The sequence below is a fragment of the Trifolium pratense genome, linkage group LG5 (assembly GCF_020283565.1).
Source record: "Trifolium pratense cultivar HEN17-A07 linkage group LG5, ARS_RC_1.1, whole genome shotgun sequence".
Classification (NCBI taxonomy): Eukaryota; Viridiplantae; Streptophyta; class Magnoliopsida; order Fabales; family Fabaceae; genus Trifolium; species Trifolium pratense.
In genome coordinates, this window is record NC_060063.1 from 39,938,158 (window position 1) to 39,957,368 (window position 19,211).

Below are 19,211 nucleotides of genomic sequence, written 5' to 3' on the forward strand. Positions count from 1 at the left end.
CCATGACATGGAATTGGCCAATCGAAGCAAATTTTTCTATAAATTGCCTCTCTTCCTCACTCACCTCTCCACTCTCCATCTCCACTCCTCTTCTGTTTTTTTCTTCTTCTCATTTTTAGCTAGTTTAGTTTTTCTTAATTTTTGTCATTTTGTGTTTAAACGGCCACATAGTCCATCATTGGTTACTCATAACTTTCTTACCGGTGTTCTTTAATGATCATGGTTGGGAATGTTATAGTAATTGACGAAGGACTTTTGTGGCCAAATAAAAAACGTCATGACTAACCGAAATGAATGACACTCAAATGAGACTGTCCCATGATATATAAGTCTCACATATCGTCATCTATTAAGGTGTCTCATTTTAAACCCCTCATCTAAGTTAATCGTATATTGACTTGAGCACAAAGTATTTGTAAGTATACCCTACCATCGGGTATCATCTCCGATGTCGATTCCAGCAAAACACAACCTCACAGAGCATTTCTTCCACCATCACTACGAGCTCCTTTATATTCCTTAATATTACATGAGTTGCGATCCGAACATTTTGCATTAACAAAAGCTCTTCATATTAGTATAATTTACCTGTGATATAATTCATATATTAAAGAGTATATTGTTACTTTTTATTGAAGTACATGAGCCTTATTACAAATACTTGCAGATTATACTGGTAAAAATAATTTTTGTATAAATATGCACGATTGATATATGCTTTGCATATAGTATATGATTATGATGGTTTATGCTGTGATAAGTCTAAATACGAGTCATTCAAAAATTATAAGTGGTTTAGGTCATCATAGAAGTATATAGGTAATTAGTTAGAAAAACCATAGGTGATGATGATACAATATGACTTAAAATTTCAAGACCTAAACTCTGAGATTTTATCTACTTTAGTATACAATATCTTCTGCATAATTATGCAAATATCATACTCATCAAACTTGCAATATATCCTGCAAACTGGGTTCCCATTTTAAAATGCAAACTTGTCGGCTTAATAAGTGACCACTTTTGATTGACCACCTGTAGGGCTACGACATAGTTTCGACCAATCAGACGCGTTGCGGAAGTCTATAAATTAAAATCGTTCTACATTTTTTTTTTCACCCCTCATTCTCTGTATTTGTTATTTCTTTTGTTTGTAAACAGTAGCATAGTCCAAATTTTGATTAGTCATAACGATTTCATAGATGTTTTTTGATGATGATGTTTGAGAGCATTATGCTAATCAAAGAGGTACGTTTTGGGACTATTAACATTGGGAACATTGTGTCTAATCGAGATGTCTACAACACAAATGGGGTTGTCCAAGACCGTCACGATGGTTTGAGGTTTTGCCCCTTCTTTTATCTCTTAGAGGAAGATGTCAATGTTATATTAATTTTGATGTAATTTTTCTATCTAATCTTTTTATAAAAATCTTTCTATTCAATTTGCGTTCTAGTTGCTTTCGTGTTTTTTTCTGCTATCTATAACATACACATTCGCTTAAAAAAAACCATACACATTCGCAAGTTAGGTTCAAAATTTAACTTGCAAACCCTACCTAGATTAGAATCAACAACAAAGAAAACATGAAATTTTCACTAAAAATCACAACATAGTACATTGTAAAATAACATAAACATAAAGGAAGACTATGGAAGAACTAAATCAACTATTTCATCTTACTCGGCAAGTTCAATCATACACGCCGCAAATTATTTTTCAAATTTATTGAATATCTGATGGACGGAAGAAGTATTTTCTTAGGATTTGTGCCATAATTATGGTCTTATATGTGTTGGTCTTTTTTATTAGGGTTTTAAAAAAAAAACAATTTAGAGTGAAAATTCATTTTAGTCCCTTAAAATAGACATTAAAATACGAGAATTTTGAGTATAAATATGCACAATGGAATTAAATTGAATAAAAATTTATCGGACTTTTATTTAAATTTAAAATATGAGCATAGACATGTGCTTGTCAAATACACAAAGTTGAACAAGAAACATGAATTCTTTTATTCCAACCTCATATCCACTTTCAACTATTAATTGTATGAGCCCCTCTTATTTATAACAATGTTTCAAACAATGAGGTATCTCCTAAATGAATCTTTCTATACAGTTCTACTACTGTGAGAACAAGTTGAATGAAGATGATGATAGTGAAAATATCCCAACCAAAAGAATCACTTGAAGCCAAATATTACCTGTTACAATACAAGACAATTTGTTAGTAACATTTATAAAAACATCGAGCTTAAACGAATATTAGACAATCACAAGTAATTTGTCCGTAAGTCCTGTTTCAACTGACAAATATCAATATTGGTAAGTTAAACGCCTTCATCTGGATTCAAACTCAGAACCTCAGAATTGTGTGCGTGAGTTTCTAGTGATAACTGTCACTTCATTAATGAAAACGAAATTTCCTGACTTGGACATGCAGCCGCGTTAAAACTCTTAGGGAGATTTTTCCGCCCATTTGGATCAGACAAGGCTCGAAGGATTAGTCTCTGCAGTTGACGTCAAAAAATACAATACTAGTAATTTCTTATGTGCCCTTAACTTTACCTTTGTTGACAAAACCACTACTCTTTGCTCCAGCTCCGGCTCCGGCTCCAGTTCCATGACCACCAGTAGGATCAAGAGGATTAGTTTTAGCATCTAAAGGACCAAGTGCATAAGGAACCTCAGATTTCACAATCCAAGAATCCTTATCAGAGGAGTTAGCAAGCTCAAAGAATTTGCCAGGGTAATAAGCAGCTGCTTCAGTAGCTGTAATAGTCTTAACACCAGGCCATTTAACTCTCTTTGATGTATCGGCACCATCACCTTTGTTATTATACTCATAGAAAGTACATGTATCAGTAAAAGCACTTCCCATCCATGGCAAGTAACCTTCAGGGTTGAAAATGGCATCAATGTCTGAATCCATGATAACAACTTTGGAATATGCCTTCCATGGTCTTCCTAGGTATGATATTTTGGGATCAATCTTGGCTACATCTGGTTCACCTAGTTAAAAATCGGAGAAGAAAAAATTATTATTAATAACGGTGACACTGAAGTATGAGGGATTTTTTTAGTTAAAAAAAAGTTTGGTTTACCTGTGAATTTACAACTTTGGAAAACAAAACCACTTGCGCTATCGGCTTTGGTTCTTCCGTTGGCGGCTACGTTGCATTTTTGGTCGTCTAATGGTTTTCTTATGATTAGTTTGCAGTTTTGGAAAATTCCGAAGGCATCACCGAAGACCATGTCAATTGTGCCGGAGATACTGCAGTCACGGAAGAATTGACGTTGGGATTCGGTGAAGAGTGTGGCTTGGTAACCGTCTATTTGACAGTTGTAGATGATTGCTTGATCTGCTGTTACTCGGAGTGCAACTGCTTGATGTTTTTCTGCTCCTGCTGTGTTTTCGAAGCCAACATCCTTTGCAATGAAGTTTGCACCATTAACACCTGCAATTTTTATCCAAATTAATTAATTAGGGTTGGTAGTAATCGAATGGTTCTTATCACGATTCTTGATATTGAGGAGAATCGCAGCCAAATGCAGCAATAAGACCCTAATGGTGTTATGATTTTGGCAACATAAAGATTTTTTATGTCGCAATCCAGATTGTCGTTGCGACATTTAAAAATCTATGGTGGACCACCTTGACATTGACTCTCGAAAGTAAAAGTTCATAGTTTGAGACAGTGACTTGATCGGTGTCAGTTTAACATCAACAATAAACAGATATATGTATCTCAAAATTGATCAAGCGATTATCAATTAAACATACCTCCAAAAGACAGAATTTACCTGGATTAAAACCAAAAACCACTATAATTGCAGAGACTAAAATTATATTTAAACTGAAAAGCCTTTTAACATGAACTATTAGGTACTTACCGAAGGTTGCGGTGTTGTAAGGTAGTAAACCATCAGCAAAGTTAAGGCTACCAGTGAATTTAGTCTTTGTAGGACCATCACCAATGATAGTAACATAAGTCATTTCCTTAGCCACATTAACAGTCTCCGTATAAACACCTTCCTTAACATGAATCACAAAAGGTTGTGCATTATTAGCAGGAACAGTCTTAAGAGCATCAGTTAATGTCTTAAACTGTCCACTACCATCTTGAGCAACAACAGCATTAGGTTTAACATTATCATCGGCAAGAAGACGTCGTTGTCCTTCGCTAACCCACGAAGGATAACCATCGACAAGTGACAAAAGTTTCCTGTTGTGTGTGTTTGTATTAAAATTATTAAGTAAGCCAGAAACAGCACTAAGCATGTCAATAGCATTACTACTTAATGCCATAGAAGTGTTCAAAACCTTAGCCATGTGTTCGCCGGCTTGTGTTTTCGAATTCTCGAAACCATCTAAACATGTTTGTTGATGTGAAAGTGTACCAGTTAACCAAACTTTAAGATCATAAGCATATTCATTAACCTTATTGACATCAAATTTATCTAATGTACCGACAGATTTATGCATTCCATCAACAGCATAATCCAACACTTCATTACAAACTTCAACTGCTTGTTTTGTCATGTTGTCTTTTGCCAATTCTTGATAAAGAGATGTATTGTTGATATGTTTCGATAACTCGTCAATGGTTGCATTGAATGCAGCTTTAAGAAGCGCTTTCATATCGGTTGTATCGCTTGGTGCTTTTTCGAGACTCTTGTGACATGTTTCTTGGTATTGTGTTGATTGACAAAGCATTTCTACGCTATTTTGTTGTCCAGCGACCGTACCGATCATAGCGACAAAAAGTATGGAAGATATACCAAGAAGTGCAAACCTTTTCCTTTGGTCACAAACAACATTGTTATGTATTACTCCCATATTTCTATCACTTCTTTTGGGCAGTGTTTTTCAAATGCCCTAAAGGGAGGGGCAGGTCTGTTTTCTTAATCTGTGACATGCATTGTGTGTGTGTGTGTATATATATACACACATGTATTGAACTAATTTTAGAAGAAAAATTATGTTCACTTGTTAAACGAAAAAATAGTTGGATAAATTTAGTAATTAACCAATTTTGGCATTTAAGTAAGTGCTAATTATAATGTGTTTAGATTAGAGGATGTCCTTCAATGGTTGAATTTAGTATTTGAATGTAACAATTCAAATACTTCTTTAATGATCAATGTGTTATGCGTATATTTCTATAGTATCCCAAAATAGCACCTACTAGAATATTTTGTTAGAACCATGTTTTGATTATTAACTTAAACTATAAAGTTCTATAATTAATTATATTAAGAATCATCCCACTTTAGAAACTGTCCTTACATGTAGATGGCGACTAAACCACATTCAATCATGTGAAAAATTAAGGATTATTCTTAACTATGCTTAAATATTATGAACAAAGCATCAGGATGCTTAGTACTTACCAAAATGTTCTTGGTATTATGAACAATTTTTGTGTTGGACTGATCCATACATGACTTCTCTCTGACTTCAATTGGCTCCCCACTAGTGGATAGTGGAATTGGTCTCGCAGATTAGTCCATCTTTAAGACGAATACAAAGTTTAAAAAAAAAAAAAAAAAGTATTTACCAAAATGAATAAGACATAAGGAATCTATCAACAAAATAATATTAGTACACATATTAGTAGACAGTAGTGTCAAAAAATAAACATTGGATTATTTTAAGTTGCAGTCAACACTTTCCTGCATTCACACATTGGTCATCTATAGCCGCTTGATCAAGATCTGATGGTTTAAGTTAAGCTCGGTATTTTAAAATATAAACTAAAAATTAAAGTATGTTTGTTTTACCATATGAACAAGATCGATAAACTATCAATATCTCTGACTGCATGAATGCGTCAACAACATAACTACGGTGAGCTCAATTTCATTTTTTAAAGAAGTAATATTATCTTGTAGTACATTCAAATTCAATGCCATGACTTGAAATTTTTAAAGAGGTTCTTTATTACATAATTTTTTTTACTTATGTTTCTATTTTTGTTAAGAATTTTTGTTTTCTTAACAAGTGATTCGGAGAATTTAGGAATTACATCATCTGTACTTTCTTGCTTATACTCGAGACCAGGTAATTCTTTAATAAGAAATTAAAAGAGTCATATACCTGGAATATACAATGAAAAAGCTTATTTTGATAAAAAAAAAAAAAAAAAAAAAAAAAAAAAAAAAAACTCCTATAGATTACATAATGCTTCCAAAAAGCATCTCAGAACTCTTATATATATGTTTTTCCCTCAGAACACTTTATTAGAGGGATTATGAATTCCCCTTTCATGAGCTTTTATTTGGTGACTTTCTTTTTGTTCTCAAAGCTTAGCTCTTTGTAATTCTAACTCTAACTTTCCTATGGTACCGAGGTGGACTTCGTCCGGACCATCTGCAATTCTCAACGTCCTTGCAGTTGCCCACAGATGTGCAAGGACCGTGTCAGACGATAAACCAGCTGCTCCATGCACTTGCATTGCCATGTCAAGTACCTGTAGTGCCATGTTTGGCGCAGCTACCTATTCCAAGACAAACCATAGTGTTGAAAGAAAATCATTATCATGAGCAAAATGATAGTAACAGAAGATAAGGACAGTACTCAGTACTATACCTTCGCCATTGCAATTATCCCTCGAGCTTTTTTGTTTCCATACCGATCAAGCTGGTCCGCGGCTTCCAACACCAGCAACCTAGTCTTCTCTAGCTCTACTCGGCACTGAACAAACGATAGTAGAGTAAGCAAAGCTCGTGTAAAAAGTGAAACTGAAAAAGATTTTTATTTTTTAATCTAATTAATACCTTGGCCAAATCTGAAATAAACGAACCATGTTGTGCAATCAATTTCCCAAATGCTTTTCTATTAAGAGCTCTTTGAGCCATCAGTTGCATGCCTCGCTCAGCAGCGCCTATTAGTCTCATACAATGGTGCAACCTTCCAGGACCTAACCTAGCCTGCAAGATGCAAGTCAGCAACAGATGAAAAATATGTTTTTTGGTACTTCAGCAAGTTTGCGCGTTTCAAAGACATTCATATAATTTTTTACAGAGATGATGTATATGTATAAATTTTAAATCCAACAAGAAATTTTAAAACTATGTATCCATATAAAGTTATGGAATGGTATAACATTACTCAAGTGTTACATCAGTATAATTTGATCCATATCAATATGAATATAATTTCATTATTTAATTATTTTGAGTGTGCCTTTTTTTTTTCCGCTATTCCTAAAATACTAGTCCTATAATACAACTTCAACAATTGAAATTTAATGCTACAAAATTTGCTTCAATGAATAACTGAATTCGAGTCAACATCAGGACCTAGTATTTAACGTAAAACAAATGTTTTTCAACTTACTTGAGCAATCTCAAATCCACGTCCTTCTCCCATTAAGATGTTTGTGGCAGGCACACGAACATTGTCAAATATTACTTCTGCATGTCCATGAGGCGCATCATCAAAGCCAAACACCGTCAAAGGTCTCTTTATGTGAACACCAGGAGTCTGAGTATCCACTAAAATCATCGATTGTTGTTTATGTCTCGCTGCATTGAAGTCAGTTTTCCCCTGTACCCATGTTTTTTTATCAATCACCCTCTTAATGAATATCGTATTGACTCTTAATGCAATAACTTTCAACTAAATACTCACCATGAGTATAAGAATTTTACATCTTGGATCCATAGCACCACTAGTCCACCATTTTGTCCCATTTATAATATATGAATCTCCTTGCCTGTGAAAGGAGAAAAATTAGGGACTATTAGGAATGACTTATTTGAACTTATTTACTAGTATAAGCACTTGTGAGACTGTTTGGGAGAGTTTAAGGAAACAACTTGGGACATGTCCGTAAGACTTTTTCAGCTTATTTCCATAAGCTCTCTAGGATAGCTTATGAAACAATTTATAATTTTATGAAATAGTTTGACTTTATTTAATCTTTTGTTATAGAAATAGCTTATACATAAGCACCTATATGATAAGTGATTAATTAAATTGTTTATCAAATAGGGCCTAAGAAAATAGGTAGTTCGCATAACCTAATAAATGTCTACTTGTCTTCTATCAAGAAGCTAAACACAAAGCCATGTTTTTAATTAATTTTGCAATGCATTAAATCAGCTGAATGGAAAGAATGTGCGCATGTATTGTTTTAAGATTATAGATAATATCACCTTTTGATGGAACACTCAATATTGGTTGCATCAGAAGATGCAACTTTTGGTTCTGTCATTGCAAATCCAGACCTAATCTTCCCCTCAAGCAAAGGAATAAGCCATTGTAGCATTTGTTCTTTATTTCCATTGCGCAATAAAACCTAAAATGCAAGAGTAATGTTACACGCTGATCGAACAAAAATGCAATGATGATAGAGAAAGTATTAAATCTGATTAACCTTGCATTTCTATAAGGATCATCTTACCTCCATATTACCAGTGTCAGGCGCACCACAATTAAATATTTGTGGAGCCCAAACAGAATGACCCATGAACTCACAAAGGTATCCATATTCGAGATTTGTTAGACCAGCACCTAACAACAAGTCATTTGAATCAGTAGAGAGATTATTATCGCTCCCATCAAACAGAATTTTCCTTGCCCTCGCAGCACTATCAACCTGAATAAAAGCAAACACATTCACAATATTTTACTCTAAATACATAGTACCAAACAAAGAACATTAAGTTAGTATTTGTATCACATTGTTATAAGTAGTATCGATATATTCTCCTTGTATAGTTTATCATGCTCTCTCTAACTTCTTTTTTCTTTCTAAATAAGCTCTATCATTTCAACCAATATGCCATGTTTGGATTAGCTTCTAGCAAATTAGCAACATCTTAGTTAACTTATGTTTGTGGTTTTTCAGTTATTGAAAAGTCCTAGCAAACTTACAGATGTTCAATTTTTCATAGAGTTAAATGAAAATGCTTTTGAAAACTTGAGATGCAATAACTAATTTCAACTAACACAGAAAGTTGTTTTAAAACCCTTAGTTATTGCAAGATTCTTTTAAATATTTCTTTTTCCAGATGCACTTCTTGAGAAGTTTATCCAAACAAACTTGTAATGATTCCCTAACTTTGAAACGTTTACTTAAGCATTATAGTATCTCAATGTACAATTCAAAGCTTGAGCAAATATGATATGTTTATGTAATAATCTCTTTAAAGTATAAACACATCCTAAAGGCATGAACCCCATGTAAGGTTGAATACTTCATATTGGAAACCTTACTTTTAGTGGGCCATAAATATTTATGTCGTTTCAGATTATCGAATATCTAGAAAAATAGTGTGAACTTTGGTCCCCAAAGGTGTAGCCTGGTGGTATGGGTTGGGACGCTGGAGGAGTATTAAGAACGAGGTTTAGGGTTTGACTCCTGCAGCTAACAATCTAACCACTAACATCTGCCTTTCCAAAAACATACTGTGAACATTGAGAAGAAAACAGTGAAAACCTACGTATAGAAATTGCTAAGGTCTATGACAAATAAATGTGTGTCTATTGTTTTTTTTTTTTTTGACAGAAAGATGTTTTTTTTTTTACAAGACGGAAAGATGTTAAAAGCTTTTGAAACCACAAAATACAGATAAAATATATTACAGAAGAGGAGAATTAAGATGCATACAGGAATCCATAAGTTCCACAAGCCTTCTTTCTTTGCTAACTCCTTCAATTTTTCCTCTGCTGGGTGAATAGTCCAACGTGCTTCCGACTGAGCAAGTTTAGAAAATTCTTCTTCCATAGGGTATATATGTTCCTCCATGAACTTAATTATTTTATTCCTCAGCACTACAACCTTTTGATTAGGAGCAAACCTCCCCTCATTCGGGAGGCCCTGAATAGCATTACCCTTAACTAATTCTTTTGCATTTGAACCTGATTTGTTACGAGTGAAAGTGCCTCAGATAATATATTAGTGTAGTACTAATAATCTAATAATATGATTTTCCTGTAGTAAAGGAACACAATATATGTGAGAGAGAGCCCGTAATAGATTTAAAGGTGTAGTTACCTGAAGGAGGATGCTGAGGAAGCGCAACTTTGCGTTCAATAAATTCCCAAGCAGCTGATATAAGTCCATTTGCAAGTACTTCTGTGTAACGAGCACGCTCACCACCGGATGCATTACCCTATATTGAACACAAAGAAGCCAAATATAATTAAGGATCTGCTTGGATTGACTTATTTGAGTTTATCCACGGGCATAAGAATTTGTGATACTGCTTGGAAGAGATAATAACATGTTCATATGCTGTTTTAAGCTTATTTCCATAAACTCTTATAATACCTGTTCAGGATAGTTTATGAAAACAACTTACAGCTTATATAAAAACAGTTTGACATTATTTTTTTAGCTTTTGTTATAGAAATCGTTTATACATAAGCACTCATGTGAGATAAACTCAAAATATAACAGCATCTCTAACAAATTTAGATACCTTAACCCATCTATTATACACTCCTGCATAAATTGAAGCCCCACGGAAAAACGAAAAGGCAACATAGAACTTCCATTCAGCAACAGGCCATTTTCTTCCCTGGCATCAAAAACTCATTCGTTAGAATTCTTTAGTATCGGAATTTTCTTACAAATTGAAAATATATAGTAACATCACTTACTGCCAGAGAACAATAGTCAGCTAAAAATTCTGGTAGGGAAGGAATTCCTGCCGGTAATCCAGCACGTTCCATACCTTCCTTTACTTCTTTTTCGCCAATATCTTTGATATAAGACTGTCAAAGAAAAAGAAAAAAACATAAACTACACTGATATTTCAATTAATCAACAGCTTAGGTATCTATGATTCTGTTTTAAGATCACTTTAACAAGCAGCAAAATATATGAAAATAATATTAATATCTATCAAGACATAAACAAAAGGCAGGTGCAAAACAACTATGAAGTGCAATGCAACAAATCCATCTTTATGCACCAAAATCTTGATTTAGAAAAGTTTCTATGTAGTACATACCATACACATATATGAAACATCACACATTTGGTTACCAAGGGTAGACAGTTCCCAGTCAAGTATGCCGATTACTCGATCCTGCAGCAGAAAGGAAACTTATCAGGCATAAGACCTAGGTTATAATTCTAAGATGCCATGGATTGTTATAAATCCAAAACGCTAATCTTATTAGCAGTTAGCACTGACCAAATTCCAGAATATTATACACATGACAACATAAATTTCTGTTTCTTTTAGCATGATAGTTATGATATTGATACTCTATGAATTAATATCAGAACAAAGAAAAAGGACTCAGTTTTTCAGCCAACAGAACTTTGGTCAAGTGTATATAGTTTTACTGAATGCATTGCTTACCTCTGTGGGATGGAACACAAGATTGTCAATGCGAAAATCTCCATGAACCACACCCGCTGTTGCTCCTGAAGAATCTTCAGAAGGAATATGTTGTCGTAGCCAATCAATCAACGCAAACATTTTTGGATTGCTTGCAGGTTTACCCTCATTGGTTGAGGAGACATATTGCTTAGCCCATCTCTCAATCTAAAATAAATAAACTAACCATTAGTGCTATCAAGTTGGCATAAGGTAAAATAAAATTAATTTGATCCTAACGCTTCTTTTGCGGCTTATATAAGTTCAATGCATTTGAGTTAAGCTTTTCTATAAATCCATACAGAGATACAAGGTTCATCAACCACTCAAATGACAGACTTCGCTAAATTCATAAACCAAATTTATTTGGTAAAAAAAATGTTCTTCAAGTCATAACCTTGATCGTAAACAAGCAGGCATATATGAAAGAACTTACCTGTCTTTTGCAATAATCATTACGTCGCCCGTAATTTCCCAAACCAACAGAATCCACATTAGCAGAATGTAAAGAAGCTAAGGTTTTAGCAGTGTCACGATAAATCGCCCTCCTACTTTCTGGCGCCAAACCCTAACACATTCATTTAACACAATTCAGCAACAAAACTAATGACAATCATGGTTTTAAGTTGCAGTCTGCAGCCATAATTGCAGCTGCAAACAAAATGAATATAAGGTCACCGCGACGGCAGTTTTGTTTGCAGCATAACCGCAAGTTGCAAAACTATGATGACAATCCAGTCTAGCAATCAGTAATTTTAGTCCAGAAAACTAAAGATGACATGTAAAGGGATCATACTGGTAATTTGGGATCAATAAATATCCGTCCTTCCAAATACTCCATGATATAAAATGGTGTTCCAATAACAGTTGAATCATTGCACAGACAGAAAACTTTAGGGACTGGAACATTGGTATTATTGCCTAGAGCCTGGAGAACCTGCAAGTTGAAGAACCATAATAAAAGAGAAAGAATCATATTTCTTTCTCACTTGAGTTTGGTTTCATGGTAAGGAGAGCAAAATAGATTCCAGATACACAAAACTGATTTTAACATGTTTGTTTGGTTCATAGCAATTGAATTCATTTTGCCTAATTCTATCTTGAACCTAAGTTTTGCAGTTTTTGACTCCAAACATTATTTTTAACTCAAATTTATCGTCCAACTCACTTATACGTTAATGTATTCAAACACATAACACTACGTGCGTGTTGGGTCCACTTTTGAAGGAGCCAACATTTATTCTAGATGTGTATACTTGAACCTAGAAATTGTAGATTCTAATTCTAGAATTGATTCTTACACTCAAAGTTATTGTTCAATTAAGTTTTACACAAATGTATCCAAACTAAAATCACTTTACCTTCAACTCAATTTTTGCCATAATCAATTTTACACAACTAATTCACTCAAAATCAATTTTGCTCACAACAGAACCAAACATACGCACATTTAGGGCCCGTTTGGATTGACTTATTTTTGAGCTTATGAAAAATAACTTATGCAAATTAATAAGCTTTTATGTAGCTGTTCAAAAAAAAAAAACTTTTATGTAAATTCATAAGTTCTCACTAACGAAAATTGTATCTTCATAAGCTGTTTTTTCATAAACTACCTTGACAAGCTTATAATAATACATAAAAGCTAATTTATTTGCATAAGCTAAAAAATAAGTCAATCCAAACAGACTCTTAACTCACCTTAGCTTCAACTCAATTTTTGCCATAACCAATATTACACAGCCAATTCACTCAAACTAAATTTTGCTCACAGCAAAACCAAACATACACACATTTAACTCACCTTTAACTAAAATCAACTTATTCAAAATCAATTTTTGTCACCTCAAAACTAAAACTATCAACTTGATTCATTCTACACCAACAACTTTTTCAAATCATAAACAACTCATTGTTCAATTATATTCATCTATGAATGAAAGAAATTAGAAACAAAAATACAAACCAGAAACTCTCTTTCAACAGCATGAGCTGAAGCCAACAATGTCCCAGGTGGCTTTTTCCTAAGAACATATTTCTTCACAATTGGTCCATTCAAACCAACTTCCATCAAGTATGTTGGATTTGACTGTCCATGTCCAAACTATAACAATTCACAACAGAACACAAAAAGTCAAAACACAAAAAAGAACAAATTTTGATGCAAACCTCATGACCCAGATGGATAAAAAATGCAAAAATGGAAAAAAGATTGAACCTGAGAGAGATTGAAGTGAGTTGGTGAAATAGGGAAGCCAGAAACGTTGGAAGAACAATAACGGAGGAGTGAATCATGGTTGAAATGGTGAGTAGATGACATAGCCAAATTTGATCTGTAACAATCACAGAGAAAGATTGAAGAAGAAAGATGGAGTGTGCGGTTTTGTTTTGGGGGGTGTAAGTAGCAGTGACGTGTTGAACATGATCAACTCAATCTTGTTTCGATAATTACAAAGATGAGAAATTGGTAGGTGAGTCCTCACCTAAGCATTAATTATTAGGCACAACTAATCATAAAATTATAACTCATTAATATATTAAATAATTCTAAATAAATAATAGAGTATTAATAAGAGCAATTCTTAACGTATCTTGAAAAATAAGGAAATAATAAAACTCAAGCACTAAAGGAAAAGATATCTCTATCTTGTTTGCATTAAGTTGTTTTGATTACTATATTTTGATAATGGAGTGATTTTAGCCTAGACTAATTCTTTCGAGTTAACTGTTTTATTGTGAAAAAAAATGTTCCGCCACGATAGGCGGGTTGATTCCTCTGTCGTCGGGAAGATTTATTAAAAAAGTTGACTCAATAGAGACTAATTCTCTAACTAAGATTTATTAAATTAGTTTAACGAACAAATATTTTTTCATATGCATTGACCGAGGATCAAACTCAAAATCAAATAGTTAAGTGGTCAAAGTATTTATTACTTGTGTCACAATATTTTGGTTGTCTAGTCTCATTTTAGATGTCGAGTTTTGAATATTAAGATGATAATTAGTTTTGTTAATTTTAATAATCAGTGGAATAGTTAAGTGAGTTAAAATAAATACTACATTGATATTCTAAAAAAATTGAGATATTATAAATTATAAATATCATAAAAGAAGCGCTTATAATGAGATTGAGAGAATAGGATAATAGTTTCATATTGACATAACCTTATTTAAAAGGTTTAATTAGTCTGTTGGTCCCTTAAAAATATTTTAGGTTTCACAATGGTCCCTTAAAAAAAAAAAGGTCTGGATTGGTCCCTTAAAGAAAAAAAGACTCGGATTGGTCTCTTAAAGACATATATGTTTGCCATATTGGTCATTTCGGTTAAATTTTAACTCCAAATATAACAAAAAATTCCAATTGTTAAAATTTTAAAAATTAATTAGGTTTTTGGTGGACCACTTAGACTTAACGACATCCACAATTCAGTCAACTAAAACTAACGTTTTTTTGTGAAAAATTGACGGAAAGGACCAATGTGAGAAACGGATGTGTCTTTAAGGGACCAATCCGGACATTTTTTTCATTAAGGGACCATTGTGAAACCTAAAATATGTTTAAGGGACCAATAAACTAATTAAGCCTATTTAAAATGTTGGCCAAATCAATGATGCACAAATGAGATATATCTTGTATCATGCATAAGTTGGCATCTTATGTATGATGCACAATATGTTTAGTTGTGTGTTTATTTACCCTAATAAAAATCACCTTTTTATATAAAAATAATTCCTTATCAAAATTTTTGTTTAGAGAAGCCGTTAACTTTTCATTTGAAGCAATTTTTAATTTTTTTTTCTTTAAATTCTCATTTTAAAATAAATCTATAAAAAATAGATAAAAAAAAAATAATAATTCTTGTATCAAAAAGTAATATTTTTCATTATATATAATTTTAAAAAATAACAAATAGATAAAAAAGAAAAAAAGAAAAAGCGACTAAGTTATTTGAAAAATGCGATTTTCTCACAAGACTCTATAACAAACCACTCTAAATTACATGGGTTTTATATATATCTAGTAGAATTAAAATGAATTTCAACTAATTAAACATTATGTTAAGAAATGTGATTTTTTTACATAGTTAATATGTATTTCAACTAATTAAACATTATGTTAAGAAATATGTTTATTTTACATAGTTAATAAATATTTTCTCTGTCTAATAATAAGTGTCTTTTTAAAATTCTTTTTGTTTTAAATTATTTTTACATTTAAAATATTAAGACAACCTTCATTATAAACTCCAAAATAATAAAAATTTATGAGATAATGCAAATTTTGTACTTGTGAGTTTATCACATCACATATATATAATCTAATTACCTTAGATGAATCACTTTATAGGCAATTGTTACTTGAAAAAACATCACTCCCTCTAGTTATTAATACAAAAAAAAAATTATTTTTTAAATTCATCGAAATATTAATGTATTTAGGGTCCGTTTGGCCTAGCTTTTTTCCTCTTCTTTTTACTTAAAAGTAAGAAGTTAGGCCAAACAACAATTTCTAAAAGCTATAGTAAGAAGAAAAAAAACAGTTTCTATATTTTAGGAAAAATAATAATATATTATCAAATATATATTTTCACCCTATTATATTATAAAACAACAACTTTTAACTTTTTTTATAAAAGAATTAAGATTTACCAAACAATTTTAACTTTAGTTAAAAAACTATTATTTCTAGCTTTATGATTAAAAGATCTTCTACACCTAAAAAAAGCTAGATCAAACAGACCCTTAGTCTTTGATTTAAGCTGTAACTTATAAACTTAAAATCTAGCTTTACCAAACAAAGTCATAATAAAATACATCAATCTTTCAATAAATTTAAAAAGAAAAATTTTCTTATATTAAGGGATAAAAAAAAACTTAAAAAATACCATAGATCAATAATATTTAAAAAATATTCAAAACATCAATAATGATGGATATATAACATTCAACTAAAAGTTTAGACAACAATACAATGAAAAAGGGAGATCATAGCTTGGGCCATGCTGCTTTGTTTTTCAAAGTTATCCTTAAACCTTTCCTTTTTTTTGGTTACAATTCTTCAATGTCAAATACCCACCTGAAATTATAAAATTCGTCAAATACTCTCCTGAAATTTGGAAATAGGCAAATACCCCTCCTGAAATTTTAAAAAGTCAATCATATTGCCCCCTGGCAATACAATTTTGTCTTGACTAGATTTCGAACCCACGATCCTTCAGTGCAAGACAATATTTTCAACTATTATGGCAAGTATACCAATTGTGATTAAAATTATGTGCAATAATTGATAAGCACTATCGATTTTCATAGGAAAGATTTCATACAACAATTAAACATCATCAAATTACATTGCACAGTTTAAACAATTAAAAACCGATAATTAGAAATCTAGCAAATCATCAAATCATACATTTTCTTAGTGTTTTATTTTTCGAAAAAATTTACATTTTTTACCCTAATTCAATATTTTTTACTAACTAGAACATCGACCCGTGCGGTGCACGGGTCTGATTAGATGTAAGATATATAATGATTAAATAAGATATGATAATTCCAATAATGTACGATATATGAAAAAAGTTGAGTAACATTAAACGATAGTTCAACAATAATTTTGGATAAATATTCATACAAAGGAAATTATGTTATATTACGGAAGACTTCCTTATAGACCACATTCGAAGTCTTAGTCGTATTTTCACCGTCGTCATCGATGATCAATATTTTTAATCCTTTTCTAGAAGTAACTCTTGAAATTGCAACATACAACTGACCATGTGAAAACACTGACGACGAAAGATATATCCCAACATGCTTTAAAGATTGTCTCTGACTCTTATTAATAGTCATCGCAAAAGAAATCATTATAGGAAATTGTCTCCGTTGAAATTTAAAAGGAATTCTCACGTCAGATGGTGTTAGAGAAAATCTAGGTATGAAAACCCGATCACCAATATTACTTCCTGAAATAATTTTTCCTTCAAGAGCATGTTTTCTCAATCTCGTAATAATAAGTCTTGTTCCATTGCATAATCCTAATTTTTTATTCAAATTCCTTAATAGCATAACTGGAACTCCAAATTTAAGTCTCAACTTGTGATTTGGAAGTCCCGACGTAGAAATCGTGTTCAAAAATTCGGGAGTATGAACATCATCCACTGTTTGACCGTCTACAATATTTTGTGTGAGTGTAGTATCATAACTCAAATATGTTTTTTCTTCATCAGAAATTAAATCCAACATGTAATCCTTTATTGTGTCGACTATTGAATTTTTAGGAGGTAGTATAACTCTATTTTGGAAATACGTTATATCGTTCATGTTTTGTAAAAGTTGGGGATGGGTGCTTTCAACGATAGAAGCAAGAGGATCACCTGAATTTGGAATCAATAAATCTGATGGAATGTCAAGTTCTAAATCATCGTCGTTGTCATCTCCAATTTCTTCATCGCCAACACTCAAAACCCATTCAGAAAACAATCTTCTTTGTTCAACGTCTGCACTCGAAGCACCACCGAGAAGCCTCGTGTTTTTACTCAAAGTTAAAACTTCACAAAAATTCCAAAGAACCGAAGAATTAATAGTAGCATGAATAACTTCTGGCCTTGTACCTTTGGGTATTACTGGTAGAATTTGTCTAAAATCTTCGCCAAAAACAACAATTTTTCCACCAAAGGGAATGTGTTTATTTTTTCATCAACAGACTTGAGAATATTTTTTAAAGTTCGATCAACAGCTTTGAAACAGTGTTTGTGCATCATTGGTGCTTCATCCCATATAATGAGCTTTGCTTTTTTATTAATAGCGCCAAAGGGCTTTTAGGAACTATGGTACATGTTGAAAACTCGTCAACATTTAGAGGAATACAAACCCTTGAATGTGCTGTTCTACCGCTAGGTATAAGCAATGCAGCGATCCCACTTGTGGAAAATGTTAAAACTATCTCAGCTTTTGAGCGTAATGCGACTGACATGGCCCTCCAGATAAATGTCTTCCCTGTACCGCCATAACCATAAAGAAAAAAGACCCCAGGTTTGTTTTCGTTTACTCTTGTCATGATTGTGTCATATACTTTACGTTATTCTGAAGTCATAGTTGACATTAATCTAACATGTTCCTCAGCTAATGATTGTCTGTTATAATTCAATTTTTCGTGTATTAAACTATTTTGTATATCAGGAACAAATGATGTGTCTGCTCTAGGCATTGGAGGATAATCTTTTAAACTATTCCCACAACTACGTGACATCATCTCAATATCTGCTAGTGCATATTGTATCAATTGATCATCGTTTAATATTAAATCTGCAATGTTAAAATCAAAATAATGAATGTGATTAGTGACATGACTATGGTTGTGTTTGGTTGTATTGCAAAAAAAAAATGATTTAGCAGAATTGAGTTTGATAGATTCGATTTTGGGCAAAAGTGAGTTAAACAGAATTGATTTATGTTTGGATACTGTTGGGTTTTTGTATGTTGGCTACATTTTGCAAAAACATCTTTTAGCCAAGTGTTGAGACATATGTGCGTACACCAAGTGTTGAGACAGATGTAACAACACTTGTATGTCTGATTGTTCGCGCCAGCTAGCATTTTTATTTTCTACTCAATCTTTCGAAGATTTGATTGAAGAATTGTTTCGTGGTTTCTTACTCAACAAGGCGCACGTGATCAATATTGTTTATGAAGGCAGCCGAACCCTAGTTCTATTTTCTAAAGGAATAAAATAACTTTTAGAAAATATAATATTTGTTTCAAAAATATATATTGTGAAGATTGCTGCAAAAAATATAAAAGATTTATTTCAAATAAATCTTTGTGCTTCAAGAAGATTAGAAGATTTAATTTTAAAATATATTTACAACA

The 19,211-nt window shown here is 32.4% G+C and overlaps 2 protein-coding genes and 1 pseudogene across 2 annotated transcripts; all 3 read right to left on the reverse strand.

Moving 5' to 3' along the window:
* Nucleotides 1–1,878: 1,878 nt before the first annotated feature.
* On the reverse strand, nucleotides 1,879–4,919 carry LOC123884091 (pectinesterase/pectinesterase inhibitor-like). The gene is made up of 4 exons (XM_045933101.1): nucleotides 3,897–4,919; nucleotides 3,107–3,460; nucleotides 2,571–3,014; nucleotides 1,879–2,206 (listed from the first exon to the last, which is right to left on the reverse strand). The coding sequence occupies exons 1-4, from the start codon at nucleotides 4,840–4,842 to the stop codon at nucleotides 2,127–2,129; spliced, it is 1,824 nt and encodes a 607-aa protein (XP_045789057.1). The 5' UTR covers nucleotides 4,843–4,919; the 3' UTR covers nucleotides 1,879–2,126.
* Nucleotides 4,920–6,019: 1,100 nt separating this feature from the next.
* On the reverse strand, nucleotides 6,020–13,794 carry LOC123885055 (probable acyl-CoA dehydrogenase IBR3). The gene is made up of 17 exons (XM_045934276.1): nucleotides 13,561–13,794; nucleotides 13,309–13,446; nucleotides 12,142–12,282; nucleotides 11,782–11,913; nucleotides 11,328–11,513; nucleotides 10,971–11,048; nucleotides 10,618–10,731; nucleotides 10,437–10,535; nucleotides 10,010–10,127; nucleotides 9,623–9,873; nucleotides 8,414–8,608; nucleotides 8,166–8,308; nucleotides 7,639–7,723; nucleotides 7,345–7,554; nucleotides 6,783–6,935; nucleotides 6,595–6,699; nucleotides 6,020–6,502 (listed from the first exon to the last, which is right to left on the reverse strand). The coding sequence occupies exons 1-17, from the start codon at nucleotides 13,660–13,662 to the stop codon at nucleotides 6,305–6,307; spliced, it is 2,448 nt and encodes an 815-aa protein (XP_045790232.1). The 5' UTR covers nucleotides 13,663–13,794; the 3' UTR covers nucleotides 6,020–6,304.
* Nucleotides 13,795–17,048: 3,254 nt separating this feature from the next.
* LOC123883187 lies at nucleotides 17,049–18,315 on the reverse strand (annotated as a pseudogene).
* Nucleotides 18,316–19,211: the final 896 nt, after the last annotated feature.

What these genes read in the sequence shown, in the direction of transcription:
- LOC123884091 (XM_045933101.1), bottom strand. Translation starts at nt 4,842, where the DNA reads ATGGGAGTAATACATAACAATGTTGTTTGTGACCAAAGGAAAAGGTTT. An exon ending in CCAAAGTTGTAAATTCACAG is followed by an intron (nt 3,015 to 3,106) that starts GTAAACCAAACT and finishes ATTTTTAACTAG; the next exon opens with GTGAACCAGATGTAGCCAAG. An exon ending in TAGTGGTTTTGTCAACAAAG is followed by an intron (nt 2,207 to 2,570) that starts GTAAAGTTAAGG and finishes GTATTGTAACAG; the next exon opens with GTAATATTTGGCTTCAAGTG.
- LOC123885055 (XM_045934276.1), bottom strand. Translation starts at nt 13,662, where the DNA reads ATGTCATCTACTCACCATTTCAACCATGATTCACTCCTCCGTTATTGT. An exon ending in TGTGGAACTTATGGATTCCT is followed by an intron (nt 8,609 to 9,622) that starts GTATGCATCTTA and finishes GCTTTTATTCAG; the next exon opens with GTTGATAGTGCTGCGAGGGC. An exon ending in TTATTTCAGATTTGGCCAAG is followed by an intron (nt 6,700 to 6,782) that starts GTATTAATTAGA and finishes TCGTTTGTTCAG; the next exon opens with TGCCGAGTAGAGCTAGAGAA.